Consider the following 27716-nt stretch of genomic DNA (forward strand, 5'->3'; position numbering starts at 1 on the left):
GTGTCTAACTGACGTGATCCGTTTTCACGTCGCACACTTGTCCCCTAAAGCACTTCTGCTCGTGCACGTTCTGCACTATCTACTCTATATATTTTTCGTCAGAACTTGAATTTAAACGCTGTTGAAATTCGGTCATACTTCCAAAACATATGCATCAGGGAAAACCTCCTTCACAAAATCAAGGTAATTTCACAAACTCGCATGAAAATACTGAGAATTCGGTAAATTATTTGTATTCAAAGGTATTTCAACAAATTTCATTGTAATGCTCAGACAAGTGTTAAATAAGCATGTCGGTCACTGAAGGGGTTTACAAAGAAGGTGGAACAGCACTCCAGAACAGTGCTACTCGTCCACTCACGAGGTGCCGCTACGCCGAAATTAGGTATAAGATGAATGCTCCTACAGATATCTGATATCTCAATGATGCTTGCCAGACGTTCTCCATGACGAATCAAGCGGGCAACTTTGTACAACCCATGGTGTGATTCCGGTTGCTGGAATGGAGTGAACCATTCCACATAGGCAAGGTGGGTGGGTGGTTGTGCAGGTCCAGCGCGGAATAACACATTCGAAGCTTGATTTGTTAGCGTAAAGACGACACGGACTTGCGCAACACGGTAACCTTCAGTGATCGAGTGAGATTAGTGACTAACATGTTCAATGCACCATACAAAACGCACCATCCACGCCTGTTGTCCCGCCGTCCCCTTCGTTGACCAAAACTGTGTCAAAACGCGCGGGGATCATATGCCCTCGCTTGTCCTCTTGTGATGGTTGACAATGGACAGAATCCACGGTGACACTCGAGTCCTGGATCCCCCGAGCATTGATTGAGTTGAATTTGATCCTGTGGAACGTAGCCACAGTATCAAAGGGAATAATGATGTGAGCGGCCTCGCGTTCGAGTTGTGCTGCAGACAAACCAGGTTGATTTCTCCCGACGACGTAACGAGCCAAAGCTTCAGTGAAAAATGTGGCGCCATACTCCCGCACAATGCGGTCCAACTGGACACGCTTGATGGTCGGGTGTTTAGTCATCTTGATTGCGCGACGATAATCCATGTCTGGAGGTATGATTTCTTGCGGGGCAATATCACCAACGAGACGCCATTGGACAAAGTTGTCGTGCCATAGAATCTTCTCCCGTCTTTCGAGCCAGAGTGTCATTTGAGTGTACTCGTCTTTATGGTTGGTAGCCCTATAGGCATCCTTCGTGAGGTCGATGTGTAAACGTTCTGTGTACTCGGTGTTGTAGTTGTCAGTTGTACCATACGTTTTTATCATATGTACATAGTGACGGAAGCCGTGAAGCTTCGGAAGGTTGAAATTCGAGCGGATTCCAAGATCAAGGAAGATGTCCTTATTGTCGTGAAAGCGTGTTAAGGCATCATCGAGAAGTGCCAGTGTTTCGTCCGTATGACAAGGGTATTGCGCAAGGTACAGGAAATCAAGGATGGCACGAACAGCACGAGTAAGGCGAGCATTGTTGAGATTTCCAGGCAACCGTATGCCAATGACAATGCCGAGCAGGAAGCGACAGATTTGATTGTGCTCCGTTCCACTAACACGCGAGAGATTACTGATACCCTTGAGAAACAATCGGATATTATGGTTTGGGGGAAGTCTACGACAACGAGCATCAATTTCGGCTTCGCTATATGCCTCCTTGATCCACTCGATGAGGTGCTTTACAATACCCTGGTAGAGTTGATGTAACACGTCCGGCGTGATGGATTGGAATATATTAGCATGCGGGAGATCCAGCCAGAATGGTTTGTAGATGGGCTTAATGCCGCGCTCCTGGCATGCTTGTCTCCACAAGTCATAGTCCTCATCAACGAGCGACAATGCAGCGACAATTGCCTCGAGGTCTCGCAGCTTGACAGGAACATCAGGACTTCCCAACTCCTCATGCGGGACATCGCATTTTGGGCATTCTCCAGATTTTATCCCAGTTGTCAACAACTGTTCCGGGTAATCGGCGGAATAACATGCGACAATCGGATGTCCTCGACGCACAACTCCATCCCCACTAGCCATAGCAACACCATCCTTGCCGGGGACTCTCAGAGGCTCCAGAATGTGACGCACACAAGCATGAAATAAATTTGTGGCCGTTCGGCGCCTCGCAGCCTTGTTTGTGATATGTTCGAGTTTTGAGGTTGGTAGATAGGCCAGGAGAATCCACGCCCGTCGAGATGGCTTTCGACGGATCTCCTTCAGAATGTTGCCTATTGTCATATAGACAGGATAGGCAGATTTGTTCCTAAACATGGTGACCTGCGTCTTGTCGGAGGAAAGGATGATGGGTATGACTGTTGCGCCAGGTTTCTCTGCTTCGAGTTCTTTCTAAATGATATTGTGGTAAGTTCAATATGAATCAGAACGTTTTTCAAAAGACTCGCCTGCGTGGACCACCACCACTTTCCTGTATGCATATCATGATACATTCGGATTGTTTTGTCAGCATCGACATAATGGCGTTCGGGAGTGTAGTTGAGGTGTTGCGAGAAATCCGGATCTGAATAAAGGGCTTTGACGCACTCCATGACGTCACGCGAGTACACGTCAAATGCTTCGTCTGCAACAATGATTTCTTCACGTTTGAAACGAGGTCGTCGGCATGGTAAGTGTCGGTCAATGATTTGATTGAGTTCACGGGTGTTTCGATACGAAAGACCTAAGGCATCATGAAGCTATAGAAACGTAGTTAAAAAGTTGGCCCATTCATGACCCAAGAAAATGAAGACTCACCCCTTCGACTGCAAGCAGCTCTGAAAAAGCAGTTGAGCCCGATCCACGAAGTTTTGCCCACTTTGCAACCTCGTAGTCTATGCGAGATGCGAAGGGAGCCCAAACATTGTCTGCGCCTTGCAGAGCATTGTTATAAGACTCGAAAGCGGTAGTGCCAGAGTTAAGTATTGGAGCACCTGCATGGCGCCGCGGAAATTTCTCAATAGTGGGCTGGCGACCAAGGGCTTTCTCCGCTTCTTGTCGTTCGGCTGCATGTGATTGTGGCAACATATCTGACTCCTCAAAAACATCAACGTCGATATCCTGCGGTACAGGATCTGCAGGGCGTTCCCACCCATTCTCAACCTCAACCTCTGCATTGTGATCCTCTTCCTCGCCATCAGAATCCAAAGGAGGCTCCGCCGCTGCAACTTCGTCATTATCATCTGGCCATTCCAGATCTTGTTCGTTGTAGTGGCCAAAATAGTCTCCTGTAAATTCCGTTAGATGACGAGGATCAACATTGTCATCTCCATCATCAAGACCGTCAGAATTCTCAACCTCAGGCTCTGACTGAGGAAAAAGACCAGAATGTTGTAATAGGGCTGCGCATGATGGATTCGTGGTCTTGGCTAGGTGATGGGAGTATCCAGCGTGCTCGAAGTTTTTGGTGCAACCTGGGCAAGTGATCATTTTGTTGGCAACAAAACAGGCGGTAGGTAGTGGTGGTAGGTAGGTAGGTAGGTAGTGATGGGTAGTAGAGAGACGGTGCAAACCTTACAGCGTGCTATCCAGTGTGAAGATTCACACACTGTGAACCGAGTTTGATTTGTTGCCTGGCAGTACAGGTTTCAAAAAGGTACAGGCTCCCTTCCTTAGCATGGAAGGGTACGAAGACGCGGCCAAAGACGCGGTTGTTTCAAAAAGGTATAGGCTCCCTTCCTTAGCATGGAAGGGTACGAAGACGCGGTTGTTTCAAAAAGGTACAGGCTCCCTTCCTTAGCATGGAAGGGTACGAAGACGCGGCCACACAACACGAATTTACTTGATATTTCAGAACAGGTTAGATTACGGTGACAGCACGGCAACAAACAAACGTACTAAAATGATGGTGGCACACTGTGAACCGAGTTGGATTTGTTGCCTGGCAGTACATGCTTCTGCCTGGACTCTCTGTCCATCAGCATGGGCTACACGTGCCTCAGCTTCTTTGATGATGCGGCGAGCTGAACCTGAGAGGGGAGGAGAGGGAGCACCATTCAAGTTGACGGTTGCAGCTTGAAATTCTGCTAGTAGACGCTCTGCTTGTTTTAGCCATTTCTGTAACCACACGTTAGATGAAAAAAAAACCAACGACCCTAGCGCTGGCACAGCACAGTAAAAAAACAGACCTGAAAATGAGAGTGGCCACCAATAAGTTTTCATAACCGTCTCAACCTTTCCCTTCCCAACTTCAGCTGAAGCAAACACTACTAGTAGTATGCCTCCGAGTCCCCATCTGTCTTCAACGCCGTCAGATATAGCCGCCCACAAGCGGAACGCCCAAAGAAAGGCCCAGGTGGCAAGTCAAGATTCCACTGGCAAAAAAACCGGCAATACAGAAGAGAGTGAGTACATCCATAGGCCAAGAAAAATGCGATGGACTCACAGTCATCACCAAGAACCACTGCAGCGGTCATCCAAAGTAAAGGCCTTAGAGCGAAAAAGTTAGTACAGGCAATTGGAGAAAGCAGTCATTGACACACCTTGTTTCAGTCTGGAATGAGACAACGACCAATACTCGTAAGCGCGCACCCACAGTAACTGCGCTACAATCAGTACCAGCCGCCAAGTTAGCGCGAAAGAATGAGACAACGACCAATACTCGTAAGCGCGCACCCACAGTAACTGCGCTACAATCAGTACCAGCCGCCAAGTTAGCGCGAAAGACACCTGCAGAAAAGTTAGACAATGGTTAGTAGTTGCTTAACAGATCAGTATGAGAGATACTCAACAGCGGATCAAGTCAACGGTCATGGTCAAAGTCAAGGCCGCGATAAGAAAAACAGCAAGCTGCCAAAGTCAGTCGCAGTGTCAATCGAAGATAACGACTCTGTCAGTGAATACGGAGAGAGTGATCATGACACCGACAAATCGGACGATAATGCGGAGGTTCCAGAAGACGATGATGAGGACTTAGTACCCTCCCAGAAGGAACTGATTAAAGAGGTGAGTCGTCACTTAGCTACCCAAAGTTGAGAATGATGAAAAAAATGACGCACCTTTTATTTAAGATTCCCTACATGATGCCTCCTCGTGCAGCTAGATCTGCCAGCGCACTATCGCAAACCAGCAAAACATTGTCGAATAGTGTTCGGATGACATCTAGCGGGGTTTCTGACGAGTCTGAGTCAGAGTTGCAGTTTGCTGACAAAGACACGGAGTCTGCCAGTGACCGCAGTGACAGTCAACGTTCCAAGGCAAGTTATGATTACCGCGAGCCTTCATCACTCACCAACTCGAAACCACAGCCAAGCAAGAAGAAGAAGAAGAAAAGGAGCAAAGTAGCAGAAGCACGTCAAGAAATTGAGGTGATGTGTTCTACTCTACTACGCTCCCATCACTCTGTCTTACTAATGAATATACTGTTTTCTAGAGGCCCAAATTCGCAGAGTCGCGGCAGCTAACAGACGAGGCACTGCCAGCCTCCGCCGATAAGGAGTTGTCTGAACACTCCTTTACATGGCCTATATTCACAGATCTAGTCTACTCAGCCGATAGCTCGATCAACCTCAAGGCTCAGAATACTCGGATTCAGCAGGTGTTGAAGACTGCCGTCTTTGAACTCAAGAAAGCCTCTATCTTCGACAACGCATTTCCCAACATCACTCAGAAGCGCAAGATGGCTCTCGATGCAGTTTATAATGCTGCCGGGAAGCATAAGGAATATGCGATAGCAAAGAGGATCAAGCATGACTTTGATTATGCGGTGGCTCTCGCTGGAGTGGTATGTACACTTCTTGTATGTTACTGGACATCACTGACATCCTCACAAGCCGGAGGGACGGCTTAGTTCCTTCCGTACTAATCTCAAGAAACTCGCGCATCAAATTGTGGTCTCTCGTTTTGGACTCAAGAAAGGCTGCGGTGACGAGGTAGACGACCTCATCAAGGGTCACAAGTATATTTTCCCAACCGACGCCAAGGTCTGTTCATTTTTTCGTTATCTATCTCTTCATTTATCTTATTCTTATCCACCACCCAGGGTAAGGTCCTTGGGGACCAACCGTTTTGTGACGAGTCTATGGTTGACTCCATCCGTTTATCTTTTTTCGATGGTGAGAACTCAATTGGTGTCCAGTCCTGTGACGATTTTGTCTCGGTCTTGGATGGAAACAACGAGCCCGAGCTACCTGTTGCTATGGTGTGTTTGATTGCAACGCTTGTAGGTGCCGCTCTTGATAATGTTTACTCTGTTTGCTCACTACATAATGTTCTCTGCAGATTTACTCGATATTGAAGGATTGGAGCAGCGGGAACCCACCCTCAGGCGCACAAGTCAAATCATTCAATTCCTCCTTCCACATCAGTGTTTACAACGCTCACCAAGCGACTCTCACACGCATCTTTAACGGTAGTCGAAAGAAGTACCATGTACTGATGGCGCGTCTCTACAAGGCAGTCAGGTATGTCTTGCTCACGCGCTATTTGTTATCGTCGTGTACTCTAACTAATTCAACATTAGTGCAGTAGAAAGCTCAGAGCCCGCTGGTTCATTGGACGCCGCTTGTGATTACCTTGATCTTGATGCAATGGGTGAAGATTAATCAACCTTCCGAGTCATTTGTACATACTGGTGCTTTTTCGAGTCTGCTGATCTTTTTGCCGTCTTTCGGTTGTGATATTCTCGTTTAATTCTAATATATTTGATGTTCGTGTGTCTTCACATTGTTTGAATTCAAGATAATTCAAGATAATCAATCAGCAAATTCAAAGGATTTCAAAGGAATTCAAAGGAATTTCGACTGGAGTTGAATAATCTCGTTTACTTTTATTTCAGCGGAATTCAGAGGAATTCTCTGAAATTACCTTGATTTCGTGAAGGAGGTTTTCCCTGATGTGTCAGACCCGAGTACCTCAAATAACAATGCCGCCAACTCGTCGCAAACACAATCTTCGCTTAGGGGACCAGGAATGCGAGGGACTTTGGTTGAGACCGACACTGATGGAGCGCATCTACCCCAACAAGACGTGGCGAAGAGGTGCCTTGACGTCGTCAGAGAGTTTAAAGCATGCAAGTGCACAAAGTTTGAAGCTTCCTACGTCATCTCCACAATCATCAAAGAAAGTCTACCCCTTGGATCAGGTGAAAATCCCATTACGGTTGCGGCTATCTACCTCGGAATGCTCGACGAATGGGAGTCGGAGCAAGACCAAGCCAACTACAGAGGAGCAGGAGCCGGAGCCGCTAGAGAACGTTCGGTTGAACCAACGTCGAACTCGTGGTTTGAAAAGGAGTCTCCAGCAGAGATTAGGAGTCGGGATGTTAGCATTGAGCCAGGAGAACCTGCTCGAAAACGAGCAAAGCTCGACTTTACCTGTCTTGAACTTAAGCCATCAGTCCTCGAAGAACCCGCCAAACCATTATCACCCAATCTCAAACTCACCATCCGCATCTTACAGAACTGGGCACAGGATCAGAAACAAGCTAAGCTCAAACTCATGTACCATGAACGCAGCCCAGAATTTCACGAGTCAGGATGGGCGGACATTGTTGCAGGACGAAGCATCAATCTCGACGCCATCCACACCATCATCACCACTTCACGAGCCGTTGACAAGCACAAGGAGACCATTGGGGACATTGAGCTCACCTATGGAGTATCAGAGACGGCCACGAAGAAGATCACTACACAAGGCCAATGGAACGCGGCATGGAACAGGGCTGCACGAGCCCTCAAATTCGCTTTCCCGTTCAGACAGGCTGAACTTAACGCCTACTCCGAGCACATCAACGAGCAGTTCGACCAACAATTGGAGAGTTACCATGGACGCGTCCTCCGATATGACAAATCAGTCAGATTTAGAGTCGGAAACACTCGAAGGTATGAGTTGTCCGACTTTGAATGCTTCAAAGACATCTACAGCTCCCATTTCTCCGCCGGAGGAAGGTTACACAATGACTCGGGAGAATCTAACAAAGCCACGGGAGCAGGACGAGATCTTCTCGTCAAAAGAGAACCATGTCGCAAATGGAATAGTGGCGAATGCACCCGCAGCGCTGCCACTTGTCGCTACGCCCATATCTGCAACATTGAACAGGACGGCCGGTTGTGTGGACGCCGTCATGTCAGATCAAAGCATAACGAAGATCAAACCAAGTCAAAATCAACATGAGGCATATCTCAAACGTCCGCGTTTTCGTCGAGGTTTGGTTTGGTCCCCCTTAGACGCCTCGTTCAGCCCAACTGCTCGGTCTACAGAGTATGCGGACCCTGTACCAACTGCGCCCGCTTATTTAGCAGATAGTGATGCTGCCCACACGGTCGCGGCTCACCCAGAACTCTTCAAGATAATAACACCAATCAACGTTGATCGGTTTCAATGCCTGTTGAAAAACCACCCTAATCAGCCCTTTGTTCTTTCGGTGTGCCGAGCGCTTCGAGAAGGATTCTGGCCATGGGCCGACGCTTCGGATGAAGCCTACCCTTCCGTTAACGATAACTCTATGCGCACTTGCACGAAGACTGAAGAGCAACAAAGATTCATTGATGAGCAGCTTGAAGAAGAAATAAGACTGGGACGAGTATCTGAAAGTTTCGGAACGGAACTACTTCCTGGAATGTATAGTGTGCCGATGCATACTGTTCCCAAACCTAATTCTGATAAGCTACGTCTCGTCGTGGACCACACTGCTGGTGAATTCTCGCTCAACTCCATGATCGATTCAGATGCCATCAAAGGAACTAAGCTCGATGGTTTACATTCGCTGGGAGCGTCGCTGCTTCAGTTTCGGCAACAGCACCCTCATGAACAACTAGTTCTATTCAAATCGGACGTCTCGCAAGCTTTTCGTAGGTTACCAATGCATCCGCTGTGGCAGACCAAGCAGGTGCTAACGGTACGAGGACAACGCCATGTAGACCGTAATAACAACTTTGGAGGAAGAGGATCCCCCAAAGTTTGGATCTCTTTCATGTCCCTGGTCGCTTGGATCACTATCCATCACGCGTTAATTGAGGCACTCAAGTTATATATGGACGACTCTTTTTCATTCGAACTCGCGGGGAAAACGTTATACTATGAACCCTATGAATGTTTCTACCCGGAAAAGCAAACTCGACTACTACGTCTCTGGGACGAACTTGGTGTCCCTCATGATCGTCCAAAGCAAGTCTTTGGTTGTCCTCTGACAGTCATAGGCTTCGAAGTCGACCCTAATGCCATGTCGGCTACCTTACCTTCACACAAGAAAGACGAGCTGGTGATGCACTTGCGTCAATTCGGCGGAAGGAACTTTCGGTGGACACTTCGCGAGTATCAACAACTCGCGGGGTGGTGTGAATGGAGTTTTAACGTCTTTCCATTACTCAAGCCTGGACTCTCAGCTATCTACGAGAAGATACGAGGGAAAGACCAACCACACGCTCGTCTACATGTCAACAATGGCATCATCTTCGAATTGAACTGGATGGCAGATCATATGGAGAAGCTGCCCGGGCTACTATTCTACAAAGCCTTGGACTTTAACCCACTGTCTGAGGACGTGGTAGTAGTCTACACGGACGCATCAGGATTAGGAATGGGTCTATGGTTTCCTCACGAGAACTTCGCCGGTCAGTCGCCATTGCCCATTGAAGCTCCCAAAGACACCATCTTCTTCTTCGAGGCCCTCGCAGTGTGTTCGGCCATTCATGCCATACCGAACATGATGGAAAGCCCACCTAGGATGCTCATTTACACCGACAATTCCAACACAGTAGCAATGTTTAACTCACTTCGTGCTCATCCCCCTTATAACTCCATCATTCTAGCGGCAGTGGACGTCCTGCTGGAGTATCAAGTAGACCTGCGTGTCGAATTCATCCCTGGTTCGGAGAACAGGGTAGCCGACGCACTTTCGCGATTCCAGAACGAACGTGTATTGGAGATAGCTCCTGCCGCGAGCTTCTTCGATTTCGAACCCCCTCGAGATGCGCTGGGGGCAGCGAAAAAATGATGAATGTATCTTCATCGTCCAGGCAACCTCTGAGGGAAGCTTGGACACCTGAGCGCCTCTTGTATGAGCGCTCAGTAGCACTTGGTTTCGCTATTGACTCAACAACAGCATCTGTGTACAACTCGCATCTGAACTCATACATCACCTTCTGTCGACTGCATCACCTGCCAATCGATCCAACGATTGATACACTATCTTTTTACGTGGTTTGGTTATCGCATCACATCGAACCACGCTCCGTCGACTCTTACCTTTCAGGAATCTCGAGTCGACTCGAAGACACGTATCCTGACGTCCGTGCGGCTCGACGTTCATCGCTAGTCGTACGGACACTTCGTGGCTGCAAACGCCGTTTGTCAAAACCGGTACAAAGGAAATTACCTTTGAGTATCGACGACTTGCAGCAGGTCCAAAGGAAGCTCGGTTTAGAGTTAGAGCACGACAATAGTCTGTTCTTAGCTCTGCTTTTCACTGGGTTTCTGACTCTGCAACGACTGGGAGAACTCACTTGGCCTGATGCAGTGAAGCATCAATCTTACAGAAAAGTCCCTCTCCGACACACTCTCTCCATCACGGCAAGAAGCATCTCCTACACGCTACCTTATCAGAAGAACGATGGCTTGGGGACTGGGAGCACCATCCTCTTGTTATCGGATTCCGTTCTCGACAACGACCCACTGCCGGTGTTACGTCGTTACTTCGCATTCAGAGACGGGTCTTTTCCCTCTCGCCCAGCGCTGTGGTTGACAAGCGCTGGTTCGATTCCCACACGCTCTTGGTTTCTTCGGCGTCTGCGCCAATATTGTGGCTCGGCCATGTCGGGTCACTCGATGAGAGCAGGAGGAGCCACTGCACTGGCTATAGCAGGTATGACGCCTGATCTTATTCAAGCTGCAGGGCGGTGGTCATCGGACGAATTCAAAAAATATATACGCCAACATGCATTCTTGCTGAACGCACTGTTACACGGGTCCGCACGGACCACACAAATGACATGAGACATCTCGCGTGTCATTCAGGACAAGGATCTGCTTCTTCAAATAAGAAAACGGCACCAAGACCAGAAAGCAAAAGACAACACCGCATATTAAAAAAAAAAAAAAAATAGGCCCTTTAGCATGTCCTTCGCGCCTCCGTCGCTCACATCTTCTCTTTCGCGCTTCTCCTTCGCACATCCGGCTCTCACTTTCATCCTTTCTCCCACCAGAGCTTTTCTATTGCTCACTTGAGCACGTTTTTTCCTCGAGACCCGCGTCTTCTACACTCTGTGCTATCATGTACAGTACTTCGTCTCTCGGTTTCGCAATAAAATTCAACGAGTCCCCCGAGCATGGAGCTGGGGGACTCCGCTTGCCTAATCACCGCGAGACCTTAGCGTAAAAAGTTGATTCAAGCCTGGTATAGGGTGTGACATGGGTGGACCCGGGTGGCACCCGTACCCAATCCGCGGGTAGATGGAACTTCAGAGGCCTACCCGCACCCGTACGGGTGAGAGTACCGCGGGTGCGGGTGGATCCACGGATGGATCCGCAGATGGTACGGGTCACCCGCGGGTGACACATTATGAATTGTAGATACAAAGTAGGTATTGGGTAGACTACACAATATCAATCACAGTCGATTTTGATGATAACAACCTGCCTGTTTCTTTTTCTACCGCATGATATTCGTGGCGACACTGCGATCAGGCATAAAAGGCATGTTGAACGTTAACCACGATCCAACAGTAACCTGCGCTTTGATACATTTAATATTAAGATTACGCAAGGAAATACCAATGATGTCATTGTCGTTCTCGTCCCAAATATCAAGGTCAGATTTTTCCGCTTTGGCTCGTCGCTTCTTTTTGGGAGACTGTAGAACAGGAATTGATATCGGAGACGGCGGACGCTGGTCGTTTACGATGGGGTGGATCCATAGCTGGTGACCCGGGTGCCGAGGATGTACCCGCTGGTGAAATAAAATGCTTCCTCACCATTGAGACAAGTCTGATTAAGGACGAGGAATGGAATCGGACCAGGTCATTTTGCACATCAAGTTTTAAACATTGAAAACTCAGAAGTAATAATATCACATTTTGATAGCTCTGATAACAAATATTGATCTGGTGAGATGCGTATACCTATCCATACCTCCGCGAGTTTGATTTCGACAGATTTTGACGTCGGATGGGAGTTCGGAGTGAGCTTGACTTGGCCGAAAATATTTGCTATTTGGAGTACTGACTACCCGCGGATACCTGCGGATACACCCGTTTAGCAAGCCCTCCGACCCGTACCCGTGCGGATGGAACCATCCACCCTACCCACCATCCGTACCATCCGGCCCACGTTCCGTCCGCGGGTGGTACCCGGGTGGATATCCGGGTAACGTCCACCCATGTCACACCCTAGCCAGGTAGCGTAGTGGCGTCGGAAGGATAAGTATGCAAAGTAGTAAACACCGCTCGGACTTCCAAATCAGTCGGGATTCGATCATGATAGTAAGGCACGACTAGATATCACAAGTCATCCATCACCCGAGCCGAGCGCCAAGGTTACAGCTCAGCTGTACTCAGTGCTCGATTAAGCTCAACTCTTGATAATCATCGATATATATATACTGTGCTTGCACGGTTCATTACGGTCTTTAAACGCTGTGCTTGGAAGATTCTCCCGCACGGCATTGATGGCACTTCTGATGGAAGAAGACTCCTTCAAGTGCGAAGCTCGCACACTTACTCTTTGGATCTAGAACTCACATATTAACATCAGAACTTCTCATAAATATCCACCCAGTCTGCGAGCCAGTCCACGCACGTACTGTATCCCTTACATATGGTTTTGTCGCACACTGCTCATCAGACGGTCGAGGTATGAGCGCTTGACGCCTGCTGCTCTTTCGTTCTCCGAACTAACTCTCGTACTTCGTTCACAGTATCTTCGAGGTTTGTTGTTAGTTTACTTCCCTCATTCTAGTCTGCGCTCAAAACATTGAAAAAGTTGCGCCGGCTGCGATCTGGGTGGGTGAACCACGTATTCTTCTCGCGAGTAATGCTGAGACTTTATTATCTTCTTTAGATACTCGATTACTTTTTGACTTTTGAACATGAAGTCCGTCTGTTCAGCAACATGAGCTGCTGGAACATTGTCACTGTCATGTTCATCCTAGCTAGATATGCTCCCGTAATATGGATCATCACCGAAATATATCGTGAGTATTGCACTTTATTGTTGGGGGAAAGGTTCTCAGGGATAGTGGTCTGCCAGTCACTCTTAGCCCATATTCAGCAGAAACGGTATGGACTTTATGTGAACCTTATTCAACGCAATGTTGCTAATGGTAAGCAATATAGTGCGTGACACTAAATCCAGCTAGTGCGAGTAGGTCCCGCGGTCACTAGTTCAACGTCAGCTAATACATCGTAGCGTCCCTCTTTTTCATCATGTCCGCCGCAGAAGGTTAGTTTGTTGGCATCAACGAAGAAAAATACTCATGTTTCAGGTCTGCTTCTCGTTCGTATACTTGCCTTATGGCATAACAGCAGGAAGATGAAGCTATTTTTATTGGCGAGCTACTGGGTAAACGCTTTGAACGGTTTGCTATTCGAAGTGGTGATTTAACCGAGCTTGAAGTTTATCGTTGTCGCCATGGTCATTTGCGATATACTTCTGGCGGTTCTACTCGAAAGCATATGTACGCCCGCATCGATTCCGATGGTTTCAGACCTTGCGACAATGGAACACCTGATAATGGGCAAGTTTGTTAGCGCAGCACTGTTTGAACTCAGTGAGCAATTCAAAACGCTGCCTCGAGTTAGCTCTACTGATGAGTCGTGCTCAGTAGTGATCACTCTTACAATGTATCATTCAATACGACTACGCTCTGATGGTATACGCTCAATCAGTAGAGTGGCGTCAACCTTGTTGAAGGGAAGTTTGCTATATGCACTGTCGCTTCTTGGTACGTCATCCGGTTTATGATTCGTTCTATGTCCCACTTGACTGTGTTTCAAGCAATTTCGATTATAAACATAGTTTCTTTTGCATTACCGGTACGTGGTTTCCATGCACCACGCCAGGGTAATATATGAATTCCTGGTACAGGCCTCATCGCAGGAGAAGGATGGAATCATAGATGTGTAAGTGACTGTACATTGTAACCAGAGATAACTGACAAATTTTCTGAACCAGGTTTCAAGGTGTCTTGCATGGTGTTTTGGCTTCGCGGGTTCTTTTTGATCTAAGGGATCTGATGGATACAGGTCAAGATGAAGAACACGACTATTTATTCACCTCATATATATCCCTTCCTCGCACTCAGCGCGTATCACAAATGATACCAATGACTGTCTTACATGCCGAAAGTAATGCATGATCGATCATACCTCACCGTCTACAACATCAATATCGCACGCACGCATGTCGCAATCCTACTAACCGCTCGAATAATCGCACCCTACATATCTCGTTCAATGGAGGATAGATTGATTGATCCAGGATGACGTTGTATGTTCATGTACAATCGGATATAAGTATTTTACGATCAGATGTGTTTGGTGACGTGGAGATTGATGCGTTCTTCCCCCTAGCTAGGTTCTGATGACATCATGGCCCGTTGACGTTTTAGTAACTTCTGCATCCGCACTGGGAGCGCAGGTATGATCGGAAATCACCGCTGTTGATATCGAGGCGCACACAAATCTACGCGTTGATCCGCCTTAACATGCTGCCAGAACCGTACCAAATACTAATTGCGGAAAAGAATTCGCCAACCCCAGAAGATGACCGTGTAGCTTGTCGGCACTACTAGTGTGGATAATGAAAGCAGCCTTGGATTCAGCTGTGACTCTGAATCATTGCGTAACTGACACGAAAGCTGGGCTCGGTGTTGGTTGAATGGTTCACATACTACATATTATAGAACTCGTTCGGTGTCCGGGTTGGTATAATACGACACACTCCCTCCATGCATCTCCTTCCTCCTTCACCCTTTGCGCCCTCCTCTCCACCTCTTCCATCATCTCTTCCTCTTCAGCTTCAGACTTTTGCTCCTCCTGTCGCTCCACCCTTCCCTCAAAATTTTCCTCTTGTTCTTGTATAACGTCCTTCTTGGAAGTATCCGGGAGCTACAGCAGAGATACGCACCAATTTCAAGTTGGCACCTTTGGCAGGTGCGACCAACTTCACAGGTGCGTATATCAATACAATACTCGCTAGGCGTAGCAGTGACCGAGGCCGGTATGATATGGTCAGGACTCGGAGTGAGGACTCGTGAGTATTAGGACAAAACGTTGCCATGACTTACCATGTCTATATTAATATGAATCATACCGCTCAGGACTCGAACAACTACTGGTATACCCGGCAGGCAGTAGCGGTATCGTTGGATGACTACAACCTCTCGGTATGTGTGAATAAGGACATCTTGAGTGGTAACAAGCAGGTAGTGAAGTCCGTGTAAGCACGCTGGCTTACCTGAGTTCTCATAATCAGTACATATACTGTCGCTGATACTGAAAGCTTCAAGTTAGCTTTCAGTATTTCACCTTTTGGTGTAACGGTTATGCGTGGGCGGCAGGCTGATCATGTTACAGTCCGTCTGTCTTGATTCGATATGTGATGGACCCTGGGTTAGACCACGCCTTCTGTGACACAGAATGAAATGCAAGTCTGCAGTCCGCGAAATTAGGAGTTCTCAGCCGTTTAAGTTGGTCATAAAATTTCAATGCCAGACCTGCAGGCATGGTGTATTGCAGCGTAGACCTGTGCGCAAATATGATCTTCAGACAAGGATGAAAGGGTGCGTGGCGATCTCCTGCAGGAGCCGCTTGAACGTGTTCCGCCTCTTCTTGCGATTACAGGAAGGGGGGGCATTTTCGAGTTCATCCTTAGAATAGCCTAGTAGCGTCGGAAGCCGATTTGAATATTAGAGTAAACGTAAACACCGCTCGGACTTCTAAATCAGTCGGGATTCGTAACCTTTCCGTGTATGATAGTAAGGTACGACTACATAGATATCACAAGGCATTCATCATCGAGCGACACGCCCAGACCGAGCGCCAAGGTGACAGCTCAGCGCTCGGTTAACGTCAGCTCTTGATAATCATCGATATATATATACCGTGAGTTGCACATTTCATTACATAGCTCGGTCTTTGAACGCTGTGCTTGGAGATTCTCCGACTCGATGCACGGCATTAATGACGCGACCGAAGAAGACTCCTTCAAGTGCGAGGCTCACGCTCTTGCTCTTTGGATCTAGAGCTTATATATTAAGCATCAGAACTTATCATAAATATCCACCCAGTCTACGAGCCAGTCCACGCACGTACTACTATATACCTTACACTGTATGGTTTTGTCGCACACTGCACAACAGACATTCAAGGTATGAGCGCTTGACGCCTGAGCTTTCGTTCTCAGAACTAACTCTCGTACTTCGTTCACAGTATCTTCAGGGTTCGTTGTTGGTTTACTTCCCTCGTTCTAGTCTGTGCTCAAAATATTGACAAAGTTGCGCCGGCCGCGATCTGGGTGAGTGAACTACGTCCTCTTCTCACGAGTGGATGCTGAAACTTTATTGTCTTCATTAGATACTCGATTATTTTTTGACTTTTGAACATGAAGTCCGTCTGTTCAGCAACATGAGCTGCTGGAACATTGTCACTGTCATGTTCATCCTGGCTAGATATGCTCCCGTAATATGGATCATCACTCAAATATATCGTAAGTCGTGCACTTCGTTGTTGGGGAAAGGTTCTCAGGGACAGTGGTCTGCCAGTCACTCTTAGCCCATGTTCACCAGAAACGGTATGGACTTGATGTGAACCTTATTCAACGTAATGATATTAATGCTGAACAATACAGTGCTTGATAGTAAATACAACTAGTGGGAGTAGGTCTCGTGGTCGCTGGTTCAACGTCAGCTAATACATCGTAGCGTCCCTCTTTTTTATCATGTCCGCTGCAGAAGGTTAGTTTGTTGACACCAACAAAGAGAGAAAAACTCATGTTTCAGGTCTGCTTCTGGTGCGTATACTTGCCTTGTGGTATGACAGCAGGAAGATAAAGCTATTTTTATTGGCGAGCTACTTGGTAAACGCTTTGAATGTTTTGTTATTTGAAGTGGCGATTTAATCGAGCTTAAAGCTTATCGTTGTCGCTATGGTCATTTGCGATGCGCTTCTGGCGCTTCTGCTCGAAAACATATGTGTACCCACTCCAATGGTTTCAGAGTTTACGACAATGGAACGTCTGATAACGGGCAAGTTTGTTAGCGCAGCACTGTTTGAACTCAGTGAGCAGTTCAATACGCTGCCTCAAGTTAGCTCTACTGACAAATCGCGTTCAGTAGTGATCACTCTTACAATGTATCATTCAATACGACTACGCTCTGATGGTATACGCTCTATCGGTAGAGTGACGTCAACCTTGTTGAGGGGTAGTTTGCTATATGCACTGTCGCTTCTTGGTATGTAATCCGGTTTATGACTCGTTTTATGTCCCAACTTGACTGTGTTTCAAGTAATTTCGATTATAAACATAGTTTCTTTTTCATTGCCGGTACGTGGTTTCCATGCACCACGCTAGGGTAATATATGAATACCTGGTACAGGCCTCATCGCAGGGGCAGGGTGGAATTATGGTTGTGTAAGTGGCTGTACATCGTAACCAGAGATAACTGACAAATTTTCTGAATCAGGTTCCAAGGTGTCTTGCATGGTGTCTTGGCTTCGCGCGTTCTTTTTGATCTAAGGGATCTGGGGGATACAGATCAAGATGAAGAACATGACTATGTATTCACCTCGTATATATCCCTTCCTCGCACTCAGCCCGTATCACCAATGACTGTCTCACATGCCGAAAGTAATGCATGATTATGCCTGACCGTGTACAACGTCAATATCGCACGCACGCATGTTGCAATCCTGAAAAACATACCAACGGCTTGAACAATCGCACCCTACATATGTCGTTCAACGGAGGATAAATTGAATGATCCAGGATGACGTTGTATATTCATTCATCGGATATGAGTATTTTATGATCAGATGTATTTGCCACGAAGATTGATGCGTTCTTTCCCCCTAGGGTTCTGATGACATCATGGTCCGTTGACATTGTAATTTCTGCATCCGCACTAGGTCCGCAGGAACGAGGTATGATCGGAAATCACCGCTGTTGATATCGAGGCGCACACCTATTAACAGCCAAATAACTGCGGGAAAGAGTTGACTGACCCCCGAAGATGACAATGTAACTTGTCGGCGCTGTTGATAATAAAAGTAGCCTTGAATCCAGGTGTCTCCAGGAACGAACTGATGCGACGTGACAACATTATCTTTCAGTGATCTCAGATTAGTACTACACTAGTAGTACTTACTACAAATGTATCGCTCAAGTCTCAGGTGTCCTCGTCCGGGCATTTCCGACACGCAAGTTCTGATTTTGCGGGCAAGACGCCGTGCCCTGCGGGCTGTGCTGCAGTGGGGTATTGTACCGAGTATACTACAGCTATTTTCATATCGATAGATAGCACCGGGTCGTCCCATGATATGATGTAAGCTGATGGTCGTTGATTCGGACAGCTTCTTTTCGTTTTACATCGATGCTGTACATTGTTTTCCCAACGTTACTCTTTGTATTGCATAGACATCTTGCAACTTGATCTAGTTTGTGATTGCCCTTCTCAGTTTTGTTCAAGACGTCCAAAGACAAATAGTGAGCGAGGTGTATATGGTTCACCCCAAAGTGACATCCAATACTAGTACGTTTACTGATAATTTTCTGCATCCTCCTTCACCCTGTCGCAGTCATCCGAGCTGCATCTACAACAAATGACAGTTCTGAAACTGAACTAGCTCTGTTTTCACTCTGTTTGCGTGCACATTCACCCTAATATTTCGAGTCCCAAATACAGTCCCCTTCGTATCCTATGGCCACAATTTGGCATGATGACAGTTGGCACTAGTCGCTCCTGAGTTGATCGTAACCTAGGCTATGTGCCAGTGGTTAAGTGCTTACCTTGTTACAGGACAGTTCAAGGAATTGGGGTATCCCATCGTTCGTCCGGAGTCTGAAGGTGAGTCTCGCTATACTCGTCCTCAGATCATGGGTTCATCAAAACAACTGCAGAACAATACGTTGAAGGTCACCAATATTCTATCTTATGACTTGCCTGCTTCTTAAAGTCATGATATCACCGTGTTTCTCGTAGCGCATCCCGAAGGTGAACATCATCTGTACTCGTGTTTGTTCAGCAGTTCATGCTAGTACTCCAGTACCCGCTTCAAGATATGAGGAAACTCTTATTCTCGCGAAGCCATTCAAAACGTTCAAGGCTTATGTTTTAGAGCAATCTGAAGGTAAACTCAATTCGTGCCCACTTAAATGCTGACTCGTGTGCATCGTGGACTCAGACACACGGCTTCTTCAAGTTTGTGCACATGAGTGATTTCATGCTTTATGTGGACGAAGAACCCTACCTCACACTACTGCCTAATGACATTCTCGAACTGTCGCGTAAAGAGTGTGTCGACTTCCCTATTCTAACGGCGAACCAGATCTATGGTAGGAGCAAAGGCAATGCGATATCGAAAGGGTTAGTCATCCTTTAAGTGACTTAGTTTGTTGTACGGCTCAGAACCCGCGCCATCTATCACCTCGAAACCACCCAGTTTGAAGTGAGGACACTCGCTTCTGCAGTTCTCACTTTCCTAACTGATGCAGTGTGGTGGAACAAGCCTCTCAACATATAATATCCACATCCAGTGTACTGGAGGTCGACCGAGTTTGGGTCAGAATATCACATTAATGAGTATGTATGCGCCTCAACAATTATACCGCTGTTGATTATGTCTGCCTTAGTATCTATGAAAGTGAAGTCACTTTTTTGGGCTCTTTTCTCCAGTCCTCGACCGAATTGCAGACCTGTTTGACATTCTCGCACCTCGAAGGCTCCACGTTCCAACATTTGATGGTAGCGTCGAACTCGAATATTTGGACAACAAGGTTCTTCTACTTGCTGCATCAGTTATGACAACCGTATTTGACGGCGTCCATTGCATGGTTTGGTCTTTTGCCTTCAGGAACAGGTGCTATGGCGCACGAGTGCAATCGTCATAACTTGCACACCCTTCATTATATTCCCCACTGCATTTAGATCTCTCGGACGTCCTGTACTTTAGGCTATACCCATCGCCGTTCAGCAACCTGAGCTGTACCTTATATATTATATTGTACATCACAGCTCGTGCTATCCTCTTGGTACTTATGTTCACTTTACACAATCTTCCTCCTGACGTATACAAAGTGGTGTCGTGGACTAGTTTGGTGCCACATTTATAGTTCTTCATTATGGCGATCGAGATACACTTCATATTCTTCTCATGGTATTAAGATGTGGTATTTAGAAACCACTCGCGTGCGGAGTGGAAACACCAAGACAATTCTAACTGCAGTACGTGTCAAAGCGTATATGATTGAACGGAAAGAGAAGTGATACTGATACATCATGAGTATGCGTGTATAAATATGTGTTAAGGCAAATATAAATGAACAGTACTCCGTGTCCGAGGACACTTTGATGACATCTTTGGTGACGTGTCAGTGATGTATGCGTAAGCCATGCTTACAGTATTCTTGTAGTCAACGATGAAGTTAGGTACACGAGCCGTTTCGCGCAACCGCTATGAACGATGCGATTGATGACCTGACGTGTGGCATGACTTGAACCAAACAAGCTCTGCCCAAGTCTTGCTCGAACTCATTGATGCATCATGGACAGCAGCGAAGTTTGTTTGGACTGTGATCAGCCATCGTCTAATGTTCCAGCCAGGAACGCCGTGTCTCCCCAGACTGACGAGGCCGTGTAAGGTATGTTTTGTTCGGATAACGGTCCATCCAAAGTCCAGTAGTGTAAAACGGAGACCACACTTTTATGCTCCCCACAATTCACCGCTGCCCTGCTTTCCCTCTATGTTGTTCAAAGAGATTTCGTCCGTGTTGTCACTTTTCAGCGCACTGGGACAAGTTTCAGGGAGATTTGTCAACCTGATCGTGGTGGTATCAATGCCTATTGCAGTCGTGGCGAGAGGGTCGTTAAAGCGGTGACGCCTGATAGGCAGTGATCCGATGGTTATAACGGGTGAAGATTGCCATGACGAGGGTGTATCATCTTTTGCGCTCATTCTTAAGAAAAATGCCACGACCACACTTAAGCTCGCGACGATCAAGGACACGGAAGTCTAAAAGGTGATCAATGATATACACTGTCTGAGCACTGAAAGTACTATACCTCGACCATAGCAGCCATCGCCTCCTTCAGACCTTCATCCGACAAGATGTAATATGCATGGACAAGACTAACAACGGTGGTGATTGTTGATGTCGAAAAGATGGCAAGTATTCGTATTTTCTGTGCCTTCGTCAATCTGACTTTATAAATGAGGCGAAATGGGGCCAAGATAAGAACAGTGTCTCCAAAAACGTCAGCTAAAATGTTGATCAGAACATTATTGCATCGTATGTACTGTTGACCCTCACTGATGATCTGCGCTATTGCAACACTTTTGCCGAGATTGCACTGCGGGCGTGATTCTGTTTTCCAGCCGGGTTCATCTTCACAAGTCCACAACACCTGTACAGAGAGTACAGCCCATAAAATGACAAAGACCATTGTAGTACGCATGAGGATCTTCCTGAGGGTTCCGGGAGCTGTGAGTCGTACAACTGTTAACAGAATTGATATCCTGGAGCACCTATTATAAACGTGCGTGTCAGTTGCGTCGCCTTAACATGCCGCCAGAGCCGTACCAAACAACTGTGGGAAATAATACGACGAGCCTGGTACCGAAACAGCTTTAATGTTTCTCAAACATCATGATATACGAGAACATACATGTAAAACATTGCTACCCTCGTGTCCTGGGGATATTTTTCTGGGTATCTGTAGGAAATGGTATGTACCATACACAAGAAAACGAGGCTCACCGTAGGCTTCCATATATATCCAATTGACAATTAATAGGGTAAGAATGGATAGCATGGCGAAGGTCGCCCATAAATCATCGATCCATAAACGTCCTTGCCGCGCACGACAATACAAGCGGAATGATGTGACAGTGGCCGCCACAAGAGGCATGACCATGTTTAAGACTTGAACGAGCATCAATCGCAGCGACATAGCAAGTCAAGTCGATGAGACTTACCATCTTTCTGAACGGTGGTGAGGTTTGAGGATGACATTATGCAGTTGTTGTTGCAAATCCAAAAGGCTGTCAAACAGCACATAAGTCGTATAGTTTTGTGCCTCCGCCCGGCGATGTACGAGGCAGCCATGTGGATAGAACAGCATGTAGAAGGGCGCAAACCACATCTTTCAAATTATGGCATATATCTTGGTGCGCACGCACTTAGTATGGCTTTGTGATAAAGTTCGAAACACAACGGAAGTAGTAGTAGCGAGAGCGTAGCTTAGTAGTGCTCACTAGCGCTCACTAGTCTTGATGCGGTGCTTTGGCGTGGAAAAACTTTCATTCTAAAGCCACTTGGATACTATCACACAGAATTATGCGTAGCCATCTTGAAGAGTTGCGGGTTTGTACATCTTGATCCATTGCATGAGCCATGGTGAGATCAAGGTAGACTAGTAAGTGCAGCTCACCAACAGCCCATTTATGACTCGTGAGCGCTTCAAAATCTATAGAACAGAAGATGACAGTGTAGCTTACCGGCAGGTATGTGGATTTTTTCTCCTTGGTTTTCGATTTCTTTGAGCTGACATGATCCGAGGAGCTACAAGAGAGAGTTTCTGTATTGCAAATATGTGACATCACTGGCCGATAATCAAGCTGATGCCATATGATCGTCACGAGCCTACATATGATCCTCGGAATTCCTACACAGCATCGGAGCTGTTTGCATCAGAACGCAACATTGCACGAAAGATTCAACGAGCTTGGCCATCGCACTAATATTCTGTCCTTCATACTCAACTTGGCGACAGCGCAAGGCTTTAGTGATGTAGCCAAACGAGGATACTCACGGTTTCTCGGGCCAGTTGAACATGTGCTGCGGCTCTATTTGTTGTCCTCCTACCTTTCGTTCACCTCTGTTCATGAGATTCTGTAAGAAGTTGATTTCTCCTGGAATATCAAGTTGCGCTAAATGTCCAAAATATATCGTGCAATCTCCATGCTCATTCCTTCGATATAGCTTTCCTTTATCGCAGATCTTCCCGTACAAAAGGCTCATTTTATTCCGGAGGATGCGCCTTCTGGTTGGAAGGTGTGCAACGTTTCCTCCAGTCTAATCACCGCTAATGAGGATCTTGACAGCATGAGTCATTGCCAATGTACGCACATACTACATGTACAGGCGAAATTGATGTTGCCTTGAATTGCACCCTCGTCGAGTACATCATCGACACCCTACCAATTGACAACTATGGAACACTGGTCACACTGTTTGATGTTTCGATTTACTCAAACCTCATGCGCTCTCGCGGAGACGAAGATTTCGCTGCTCTCTGGTGATGTTAAGACACCACCATACGTTATTCGCACAGTCTATCTGCCGTACGTCACTGATTGTTCCCCTGTGCATGTGACTCCTAACTGGTGTGCAGAAGGTCGAAAATTGGTGCCGAGGTTCACTGTTGGAGGGTGTAAGGCGATGAAGAGGTAAATATATTGTGCGGGTGATCGTACGGGGCGTGAACGGCTGCGAGTACTCGTACCCAACAACGGCAAGTTTTCTGATGGCTTACTAATCGTCGATAAGGTTCTACGTAGCATCAATACATCGATATACTAGTCCAGCCAATCGGTGATGGGCGCTTCAAAACGCATCTTCGGCAGCTGCCTGTTTACCATGCGTACTATCCATTACCTTCTCCAAGAAACCTCTTACAACCCATCCAACCGTCCTTCCAACAGTAACTTACTCGATGAGTGAAAACAACCCTCCTCGGAAAAAGCGTTGGGGATTCCTGAAGCGAAGTCGTTCAAACCCTCATTTGGCAGAGGAGAGAGGCCAGAGGGCAACTGATGACGATGTATGGACCTTTACCATTATAATCACGCCATTTTTTCTGACTATGTGATCTGACCACTGGCATGCCCAGTGATGGTGGAGTTGGACTCCGGATCAACGAGGGCGCATCAGTAAACCGGTGAGTTCTTGCTGGGGATTATGCTGATCGTGGTGCTTTTACACAGTCATATATTGCTTTATATCACTTTATATTCCAATGTGACGAAAACTTCTTTCCTATACATTACGATGTCTTCTTCTCACAGGTTCTCTGATGGCCCGCTCGCCCGCCGCCGCCGCCTTCAAAGGATAAGATATTTTAGGCGCGAATGAATACCCGGAATTCGTGTTAGCGTAGTATAAAGGATACACGGCGATGAACGAACATCTTGACTGAGATGTGAGTATCCTCTCATATCAACTACATATTTTACTAACTCGTTATTAGTATATTTTCGAGGTATAAACTGAGACTACATTTCTTAGCTCTCGGTTTCGCCCTGTCGAGCTTCTCATAACCGTAACCGATGACTTCATGCTGCCCAACGTCTCCTAGCCATACAAAATGCACTGCACAGACATTTCTGTCAGTGATGACCAGAAGGTGGACAATTTCATCTTGCCAGATGGTGCGGTCATGACCGCCAAGGCAGACTCTGTATCGCCGACGAATTTCATTCACATCGATGAATTGATTGTGTGCGAGTATCATTTACTCGATCGGACCACGCAGCTCGTCATTTCAGCCTGTCGGCACGCAGTTCGAAACTACCGCATCACATGTACCAAGCTTTCAGGTCATCGAGATCCTTTCTTCCTCCCAGGTCAGCTCGCCACAGACATATAGAAACGACATCTCCGTGAAAGATATGTGGGCGACTGTATACGCACTCTTCACGCTGTACCACAATCAAGAGACCATCCCGGTTGTCCTGTCTCAGAAAATCAATAATAGCGAGGAGCTACGCTCGTATTTACTTCGATCTGGCCTCGGGCGTACGGCACATGCGCCTACAGCTTCAAAAGAGGAAATATACTTGCACAGAGCCACATTCTGGCAGGGTGCGGGAACACAAGGATACCATAGTCGCGGCTGGCTACCTCCATCATCCTTTTCAGTTGCACCTTTTCCCTTCATCCCGTCATTCACCCGTACACCCACTGTCATTTCCGGGCACCCCCGTCGTCCACCAAAGCCTGAACCAGGAGAACATGCTATTTAGGCGATTTTGTCCATCCATAGGGGAGACTCTAGAGTTCACGTACTTTGATCTCCGCAGCGGATCGAATACTTCAGAGCATCTAGACTTCTTTCATCGTTGGCATAATTCAGAGCGAGTGAACAAGGGGTGGGGAGAACGCGGCTCGCTGGAGAAACACAGAGCATATATCACGGAAATAACGAACGACCCTGGTGTTCTGCCTGTAATAATGAGCTGGAACGGCAATCCCATGGGATATGCGGAGATCACCTATCTGAAGGTGAGCATCTTGGGCTTTCTTGAAAATAGGCTAAAACGGTATGCAAGGAAAATCATGTGGCACCCTACATTCCTGGTGGTCCTGGAGACTGGGATAGGGGCATCCACGTCCTTGTCGGAGAGGATAAATTCCGTGGTGCTGTGCGAAGTAAGTCGTGTATTCCCGCATGCAAGCCTGGTCTTACCGAGAATATTCGTGCAGCCAGTCTGTGGCATCGTGCTCTGATACACTACTGCTTCTTGGCGGACCTCCGCACCGAAAGTGTGATGACTGAGCCCAGAGCTGATAATTCCTCCATAATCAAAGTGGAATTTGACTCTGCCATGCATATTCGAACAGTAAGTGGAGCATAAATTCTATTGCGACTGTTTGCTGAAGTCTAGGTTCAGATTTTTGATTTTCCCTATAAACGCTCTGCACTCTTCCGCGTTCCCAGATACCGTTTCTTTAGGCTGGACTTGCTGTGACAATGATACGTTTTGTTGGTGGCGGAATACTTTGTAGATAGCGTAAACTGGAGTGTTGAATAGACAATCATGTTTCTTCTTTGGAGATGAAATGTCACTCGATTCATTACATGATGGCCACGCGACAATGTCCCAAATCGCGCTCCTCTTGCCTGAACTTCTGAACTTTCAATTTGACTACAATGAATACGGACATTTCCACTATGTCGATGTCTGCAACTTGTATTGAGAAAAGGCGGAACTAGCAAGATGGCTGTCCGGACTTCATATATTTGTGAAGCGCTTCAAGGGATTCATCGAAGGGGAAGGATACGTTTTGTCCGTGTGCGGCGATAGTGTACATATTATCAATATGCATCATTTTCATGGCATTTTTGCCGTGGTATGACTATCTCTGTAGAAATACATTTGTAGTCCTACCCTTATGGCCTTAAAATACAAGATAAATCTGGACTCCGTGCACTAGGTCATGAAAGAGCCGCGAGAGGCAGTGGAAGGTGTAGGAACCTGCAGGAGGAAGTGAATCGAGCATTGAAAGCTGGCGGAGCGCTGAGAATGGATGTGCGTTTGTGGGGAGCGGTTGGTCTCGACCGGGGCTCTATTACACGCACTCATGATCGAAAATCGGTGCCGAGGCCCACTGTCGAAGGGTATAAAGCGGCAAGCAAGTATATTGTGAGGGTGATCGTACGGGGCGTGAGCGGCAGGCGTGATAACTGGCAGAGGTGTTGGTGGATCGCGGTTGCTGTTGTGAGGTAGCGGTAGGTACTGGGGCATGCATGGCAGGCGCCAAAGCACGGGAAGAATGAAAGCAAGGAAGGCAGTGAATGGAAGATGAGAGCGGGTCTCGGTTCCTAGAAAAACCGGAGTGATGGGCGTTGTAGGATAAATCTACGATAGCGAAAACCAACATACCATGCCACTATGCCGCCTGAAAAACTCTATTCTTCTAAGCTCCTTCTGTCTCGGAACTCCACGATGCTGCACACTCGGTTCCTTATTGCGATAGCGTTTGTTGGCCTGTTCATGGTCAACGATTTGCTATAGGGTGCGCCAATAGCAAGAGTGTTGTGGGCCAAAAAAGGAGTTGGTAGCGTCGGGAGAGGTTTGGAATAGGAAAGTAACTGATAGCAAGTGTCGAAGGAGAGCAGAGTAAACAAGAATGTGAGAAATACGGTGTATTGGCAATAGCTGAGTTGACGGCTATGGTGCAGCTGCCAGTAGGCGTGTGGGTGACATGGACTCGGTGAATAGAGGTACAGTGATGGCGATGCACAGGTTAGTAGGCCCCGGAAGTCAGGAACATTCAAATATTAAGAGCACCGCATATTGAAATACCAAAAACATGGACTTGGATGTATGTCTGCTCCGAAACGGACAGCGTGGGGAAGTGCTTTGAGGCATGGTGGCAAATCAACTGCCGTTTTTATCCACGGCAGCTCAGTTGTTCACAGTTATCCGTTCACTACAGTGACAAAGTACGCAATCTCGTAAGAGGTTCGTTCGTCGTCGTTTTCATCACTGTTCTAATTGATTATTTCCAGGTTGACGGGACTCGGTTCTTTGTTTTAGTCTAATTGAACCGTTTCGTATCCAGGATTCGGGCTCATCAGTGTTTTTTCCCTAAACCACTAAAATGAGCGTTTCTCAACTAGCCCAGCTACTTCTAGCACAGTCAGACCTTACTGGGTTTTACCTCTCGGTATTAACGATTCCCAGATGCCCTCAGGTGTTTGGGAAATAACAGTTTCCGCAACTCTCGTCTCCCAACGCATCGCTCTGACATGATTTATATGTACCGCACATGTGCTATAAATA

The 27716-nt window shown here is 47.0% G+C and overlaps 8 protein-coding genes across 8 annotated transcripts; 5 read left to right on the forward strand and 3 right to left on the reverse strand.

Annotated features, from left to right (window-relative positions):
* Positions 1-262: 262 nt before the first annotated feature.
* Positions 263-3441, reverse strand: F5891DRAFT_1150479 (uncharacterized protein). Its single transcript, XM_041365124.1, has 4 exons — positions 2758-3441; positions 2391-2699; positions 675-2205; positions 263-625 (listed from the first exon to the last, which is right to left on the reverse strand). The coding sequence occupies exons 1-4, from the start codon at positions 3427-3429 to the stop codon at positions 270-272; spliced, it is 2868 nt and encodes a 955-aa protein (XP_041222160.1). The 5' UTR covers positions 3430-3441; the 3' UTR covers positions 263-269.
* Positions 3442-4216: 775 nt separating this feature from the next.
* F5891DRAFT_1175154 (uncharacterized protein) lies at positions 4217-6661 on the forward strand (the record flags this gene model as incomplete). Its single annotated transcript, XM_041365700.1, has 9 exons — positions 4217-4343; positions 4492-4689; positions 4733-4944; positions 5010-5306; positions 5372-5722; positions 5772-5921; positions 5981-6160; positions 6220-6401; positions 6461-6661. 9 exons carry the CDS (start codon positions 4217-4219, stop codon positions 6540-6542), a joined length of 1779 nt encoding a protein of 592 aa, XP_041222161.1. The 3' UTR covers positions 6543-6661.
* Positions 6662-12428: 5767 nt separating this feature from the next.
* On the forward strand, positions 12429-14291 carry F5891DRAFT_1053376 (uncharacterized protein; the record flags this gene model as incomplete). Its single annotated transcript, XM_041362570.1, has 16 exons — positions 12429-12451; positions 12487-12633; positions 12688-12786; positions 12851-12860; positions 12916-12935; positions 12994-13126; positions 13183-13211; positions 13269-13296; positions 13342-13374; positions 13418-13491; positions 13513-13516; positions 13550-13702; positions 13757-13876; positions 13930-13967; positions 14020-14054; positions 14107-14291. The coding sequence occupies exons 3-16, from the start codon at positions 12751-12753 to the stop codon at positions 14288-14290; spliced, it is 897 nt and encodes a 298-aa protein (XP_041222162.1). The 5' UTR covers positions 12429-12451; positions 12487-12633; positions 12688-12750.
* A 1627-nt stretch (positions 14292-15918) lies between these two features.
* On the forward strand, positions 15919-17793 carry F5891DRAFT_1053389 (uncharacterized protein; the record flags this gene model as incomplete). The annotated part of the gene is made up of 15 exons (XM_041362571.1): positions 15919-16037; positions 16090-16143; positions 16199-16303; positions 16365-16374; positions 16430-16449; positions 16509-16641; positions 16697-16725; positions 16783-16810; positions 16856-16888; positions 16934-17010; positions 17065-17212; positions 17267-17386; positions 17441-17478; positions 17531-17565; positions 17618-17793. Exons 3-15 carry the CDS (start codon positions 16268-16270, stop codon positions 17790-17792), a joined length of 882 nt encoding a protein of 293 aa, XP_041222163.1. The 5' UTR covers positions 15919-16037; positions 16090-16143; positions 16199-16267.
* Positions 17794-19322: 1529 nt separating this feature from the next.
* F5891DRAFT_958556 (uncharacterized protein) lies at positions 19323-19673 on the forward strand (the record flags this gene model as incomplete). Its single annotated transcript, XM_041375574.1, has 2 exons — positions 19323-19520; positions 19542-19673. Coding segments are annotated over 2 exons (330 nt in total), but the record flags the coding sequence as incomplete, so codon positions are not given.
* A 702-nt stretch (positions 19674-20375) lies between these two features.
* Positions 20376-22412, reverse strand: F5891DRAFT_1053393 (uncharacterized protein). The gene is made up of 7 exons (XM_041362572.1): positions 22125-22412; positions 21907-22071; positions 21815-21854; positions 21730-21759; positions 21460-21674; positions 21212-21408; positions 20376-21161 (listed from the first exon to the last, which is right to left on the reverse strand). Exons 1-7 carry the CDS (start codon positions 22252-22254, stop codon positions 20853-20855), a joined length of 1086 nt encoding a protein of 361 aa, XP_041222165.1. The 5' UTR covers positions 22255-22412; the 3' UTR covers positions 20376-20852.
* Positions 22413-24460: 2048 nt separating this feature from the next.
* On the forward strand, positions 24461-25951 carry F5891DRAFT_1053401 (acyl-CoA N-acyltransferase). Its single transcript, XM_041362573.1, has 6 exons — positions 24461-24685; positions 24711-25134; positions 25193-25431; positions 25479-25578; positions 25633-25769; positions 25821-25951. The coding sequence occupies exons 1-6, from the start codon at positions 24515-24517 to the stop codon at positions 25896-25898; spliced, it is 1149 nt and encodes a 382-aa protein (XP_041222166.1). The 5' UTR covers positions 24461-24514; the 3' UTR covers positions 25899-25951.
* Positions 25952-26274: 323 nt separating this feature from the next.
* Positions 26275-27272, reverse strand: F5891DRAFT_1053403 (uncharacterized protein). Its single transcript, XM_041362574.1, has 4 exons — positions 27246-27272; positions 26814-27044; positions 26616-26752; positions 26275-26538 (listed from the first exon to the last, which is right to left on the reverse strand). Exons 2-4 carry the CDS (start codon positions 26814-26816, stop codon positions 26361-26363), a joined length of 318 nt encoding a protein of 105 aa, XP_041222167.1. The 5' UTR covers positions 26817-27044; positions 27246-27272; the 3' UTR covers positions 26275-26360.
* Positions 27273-27716: the final 444 nt, after the last annotated feature.

Source organism: Suillus fuscotomentosus, assembly GCF_016647785.1.
Source record: "Suillus fuscotomentosus strain FC203 chromosome Unknown F5891scaffold_54, whole genome shotgun sequence".
Lineage (NCBI taxonomy): Eukaryota > Fungi > Basidiomycota > Agaricomycetes > Boletales > Suillaceae > Suillus > Suillus fuscotomentosus.

What these genes read in the sequence shown, in the direction of transcription:
- F5891DRAFT_1053401 (XM_041362573.1), top strand. Translation starts at nt 24,515, where the DNA reads ATGCACTGCACAGACATTTCTGTCAGTGATGACCAGAAGGTGGACAAT. An exon ending in CATTTCCGGGCACCCCCGTC is followed by an intron (nt 25,135 to 25,192) that starts GTCCACCAAAGC and finishes GTCCATCCATAG; the next exon opens with GGGAGACTCTAGAGTTCACG. An exon ending in CGGAGATCACCTATCTGAAG is followed by an intron (nt 25,432 to 25,478) that starts GTGAGCATCTTG and finishes ACGGTATGCAAG; the next exon opens with GAAAATCATGTGGCACCCTA.
- F5891DRAFT_1150479 (XM_041365124.1), bottom strand. Translation starts at nt 3,429, where the DNA reads ATGATCACTTGCCCAGGTTGCACCAAAAACTTCGAGCACGCTGGATAC. An exon ending in AGCTGCTTGCAGTCGAAGGG is followed by an intron (nt 2,700 to 2,757) that starts GTGAGTCTTCAT and finishes ACGTTTCTATAG; the next exon opens with CTTCATGATGCCTTAGGTCT. An exon ending in AGGCGTGGATGGTGCGTTTT is followed by an intron (nt 626 to 674) that starts GTATGGTGCATT and finishes CGATCACTGAAG; the next exon opens with GTTACCGTGTTGCGCAAGTC.
- F5891DRAFT_1053393 (XM_041362572.1), bottom strand. Translation starts at nt 22,254, where the DNA reads ATGGCTGCCTCGTACATCGCCGGGCGGAGGCACAAAACTATACGACTT. An exon ending in GATATATATGGAAGCCTACG is followed by an intron (nt 21,855 to 21,906) that starts GTGAGCCTCGTT and finishes ACAGATACCCAG; the next exon opens with AAAAATATCCCCAGGACACG. An exon ending in TTATTTCCCACAGTTGTTTG is followed by an intron (nt 21,675 to 21,729) that starts GTACGGCTCTGG and finishes CGTTTATAATAG; the next exon opens with GTGCTCCAGGATATCAATTC.
- F5891DRAFT_1053403 (XM_041362574.1), bottom strand. An exon ending in ATCCACCAACACCTCTGCCA is followed by an intron (nt 26,539 to 26,615) that starts GTTATCACGCCT and finishes ACCCTTCGACAG; the next exon opens with TGGGCCTCGGCACCGATTTT.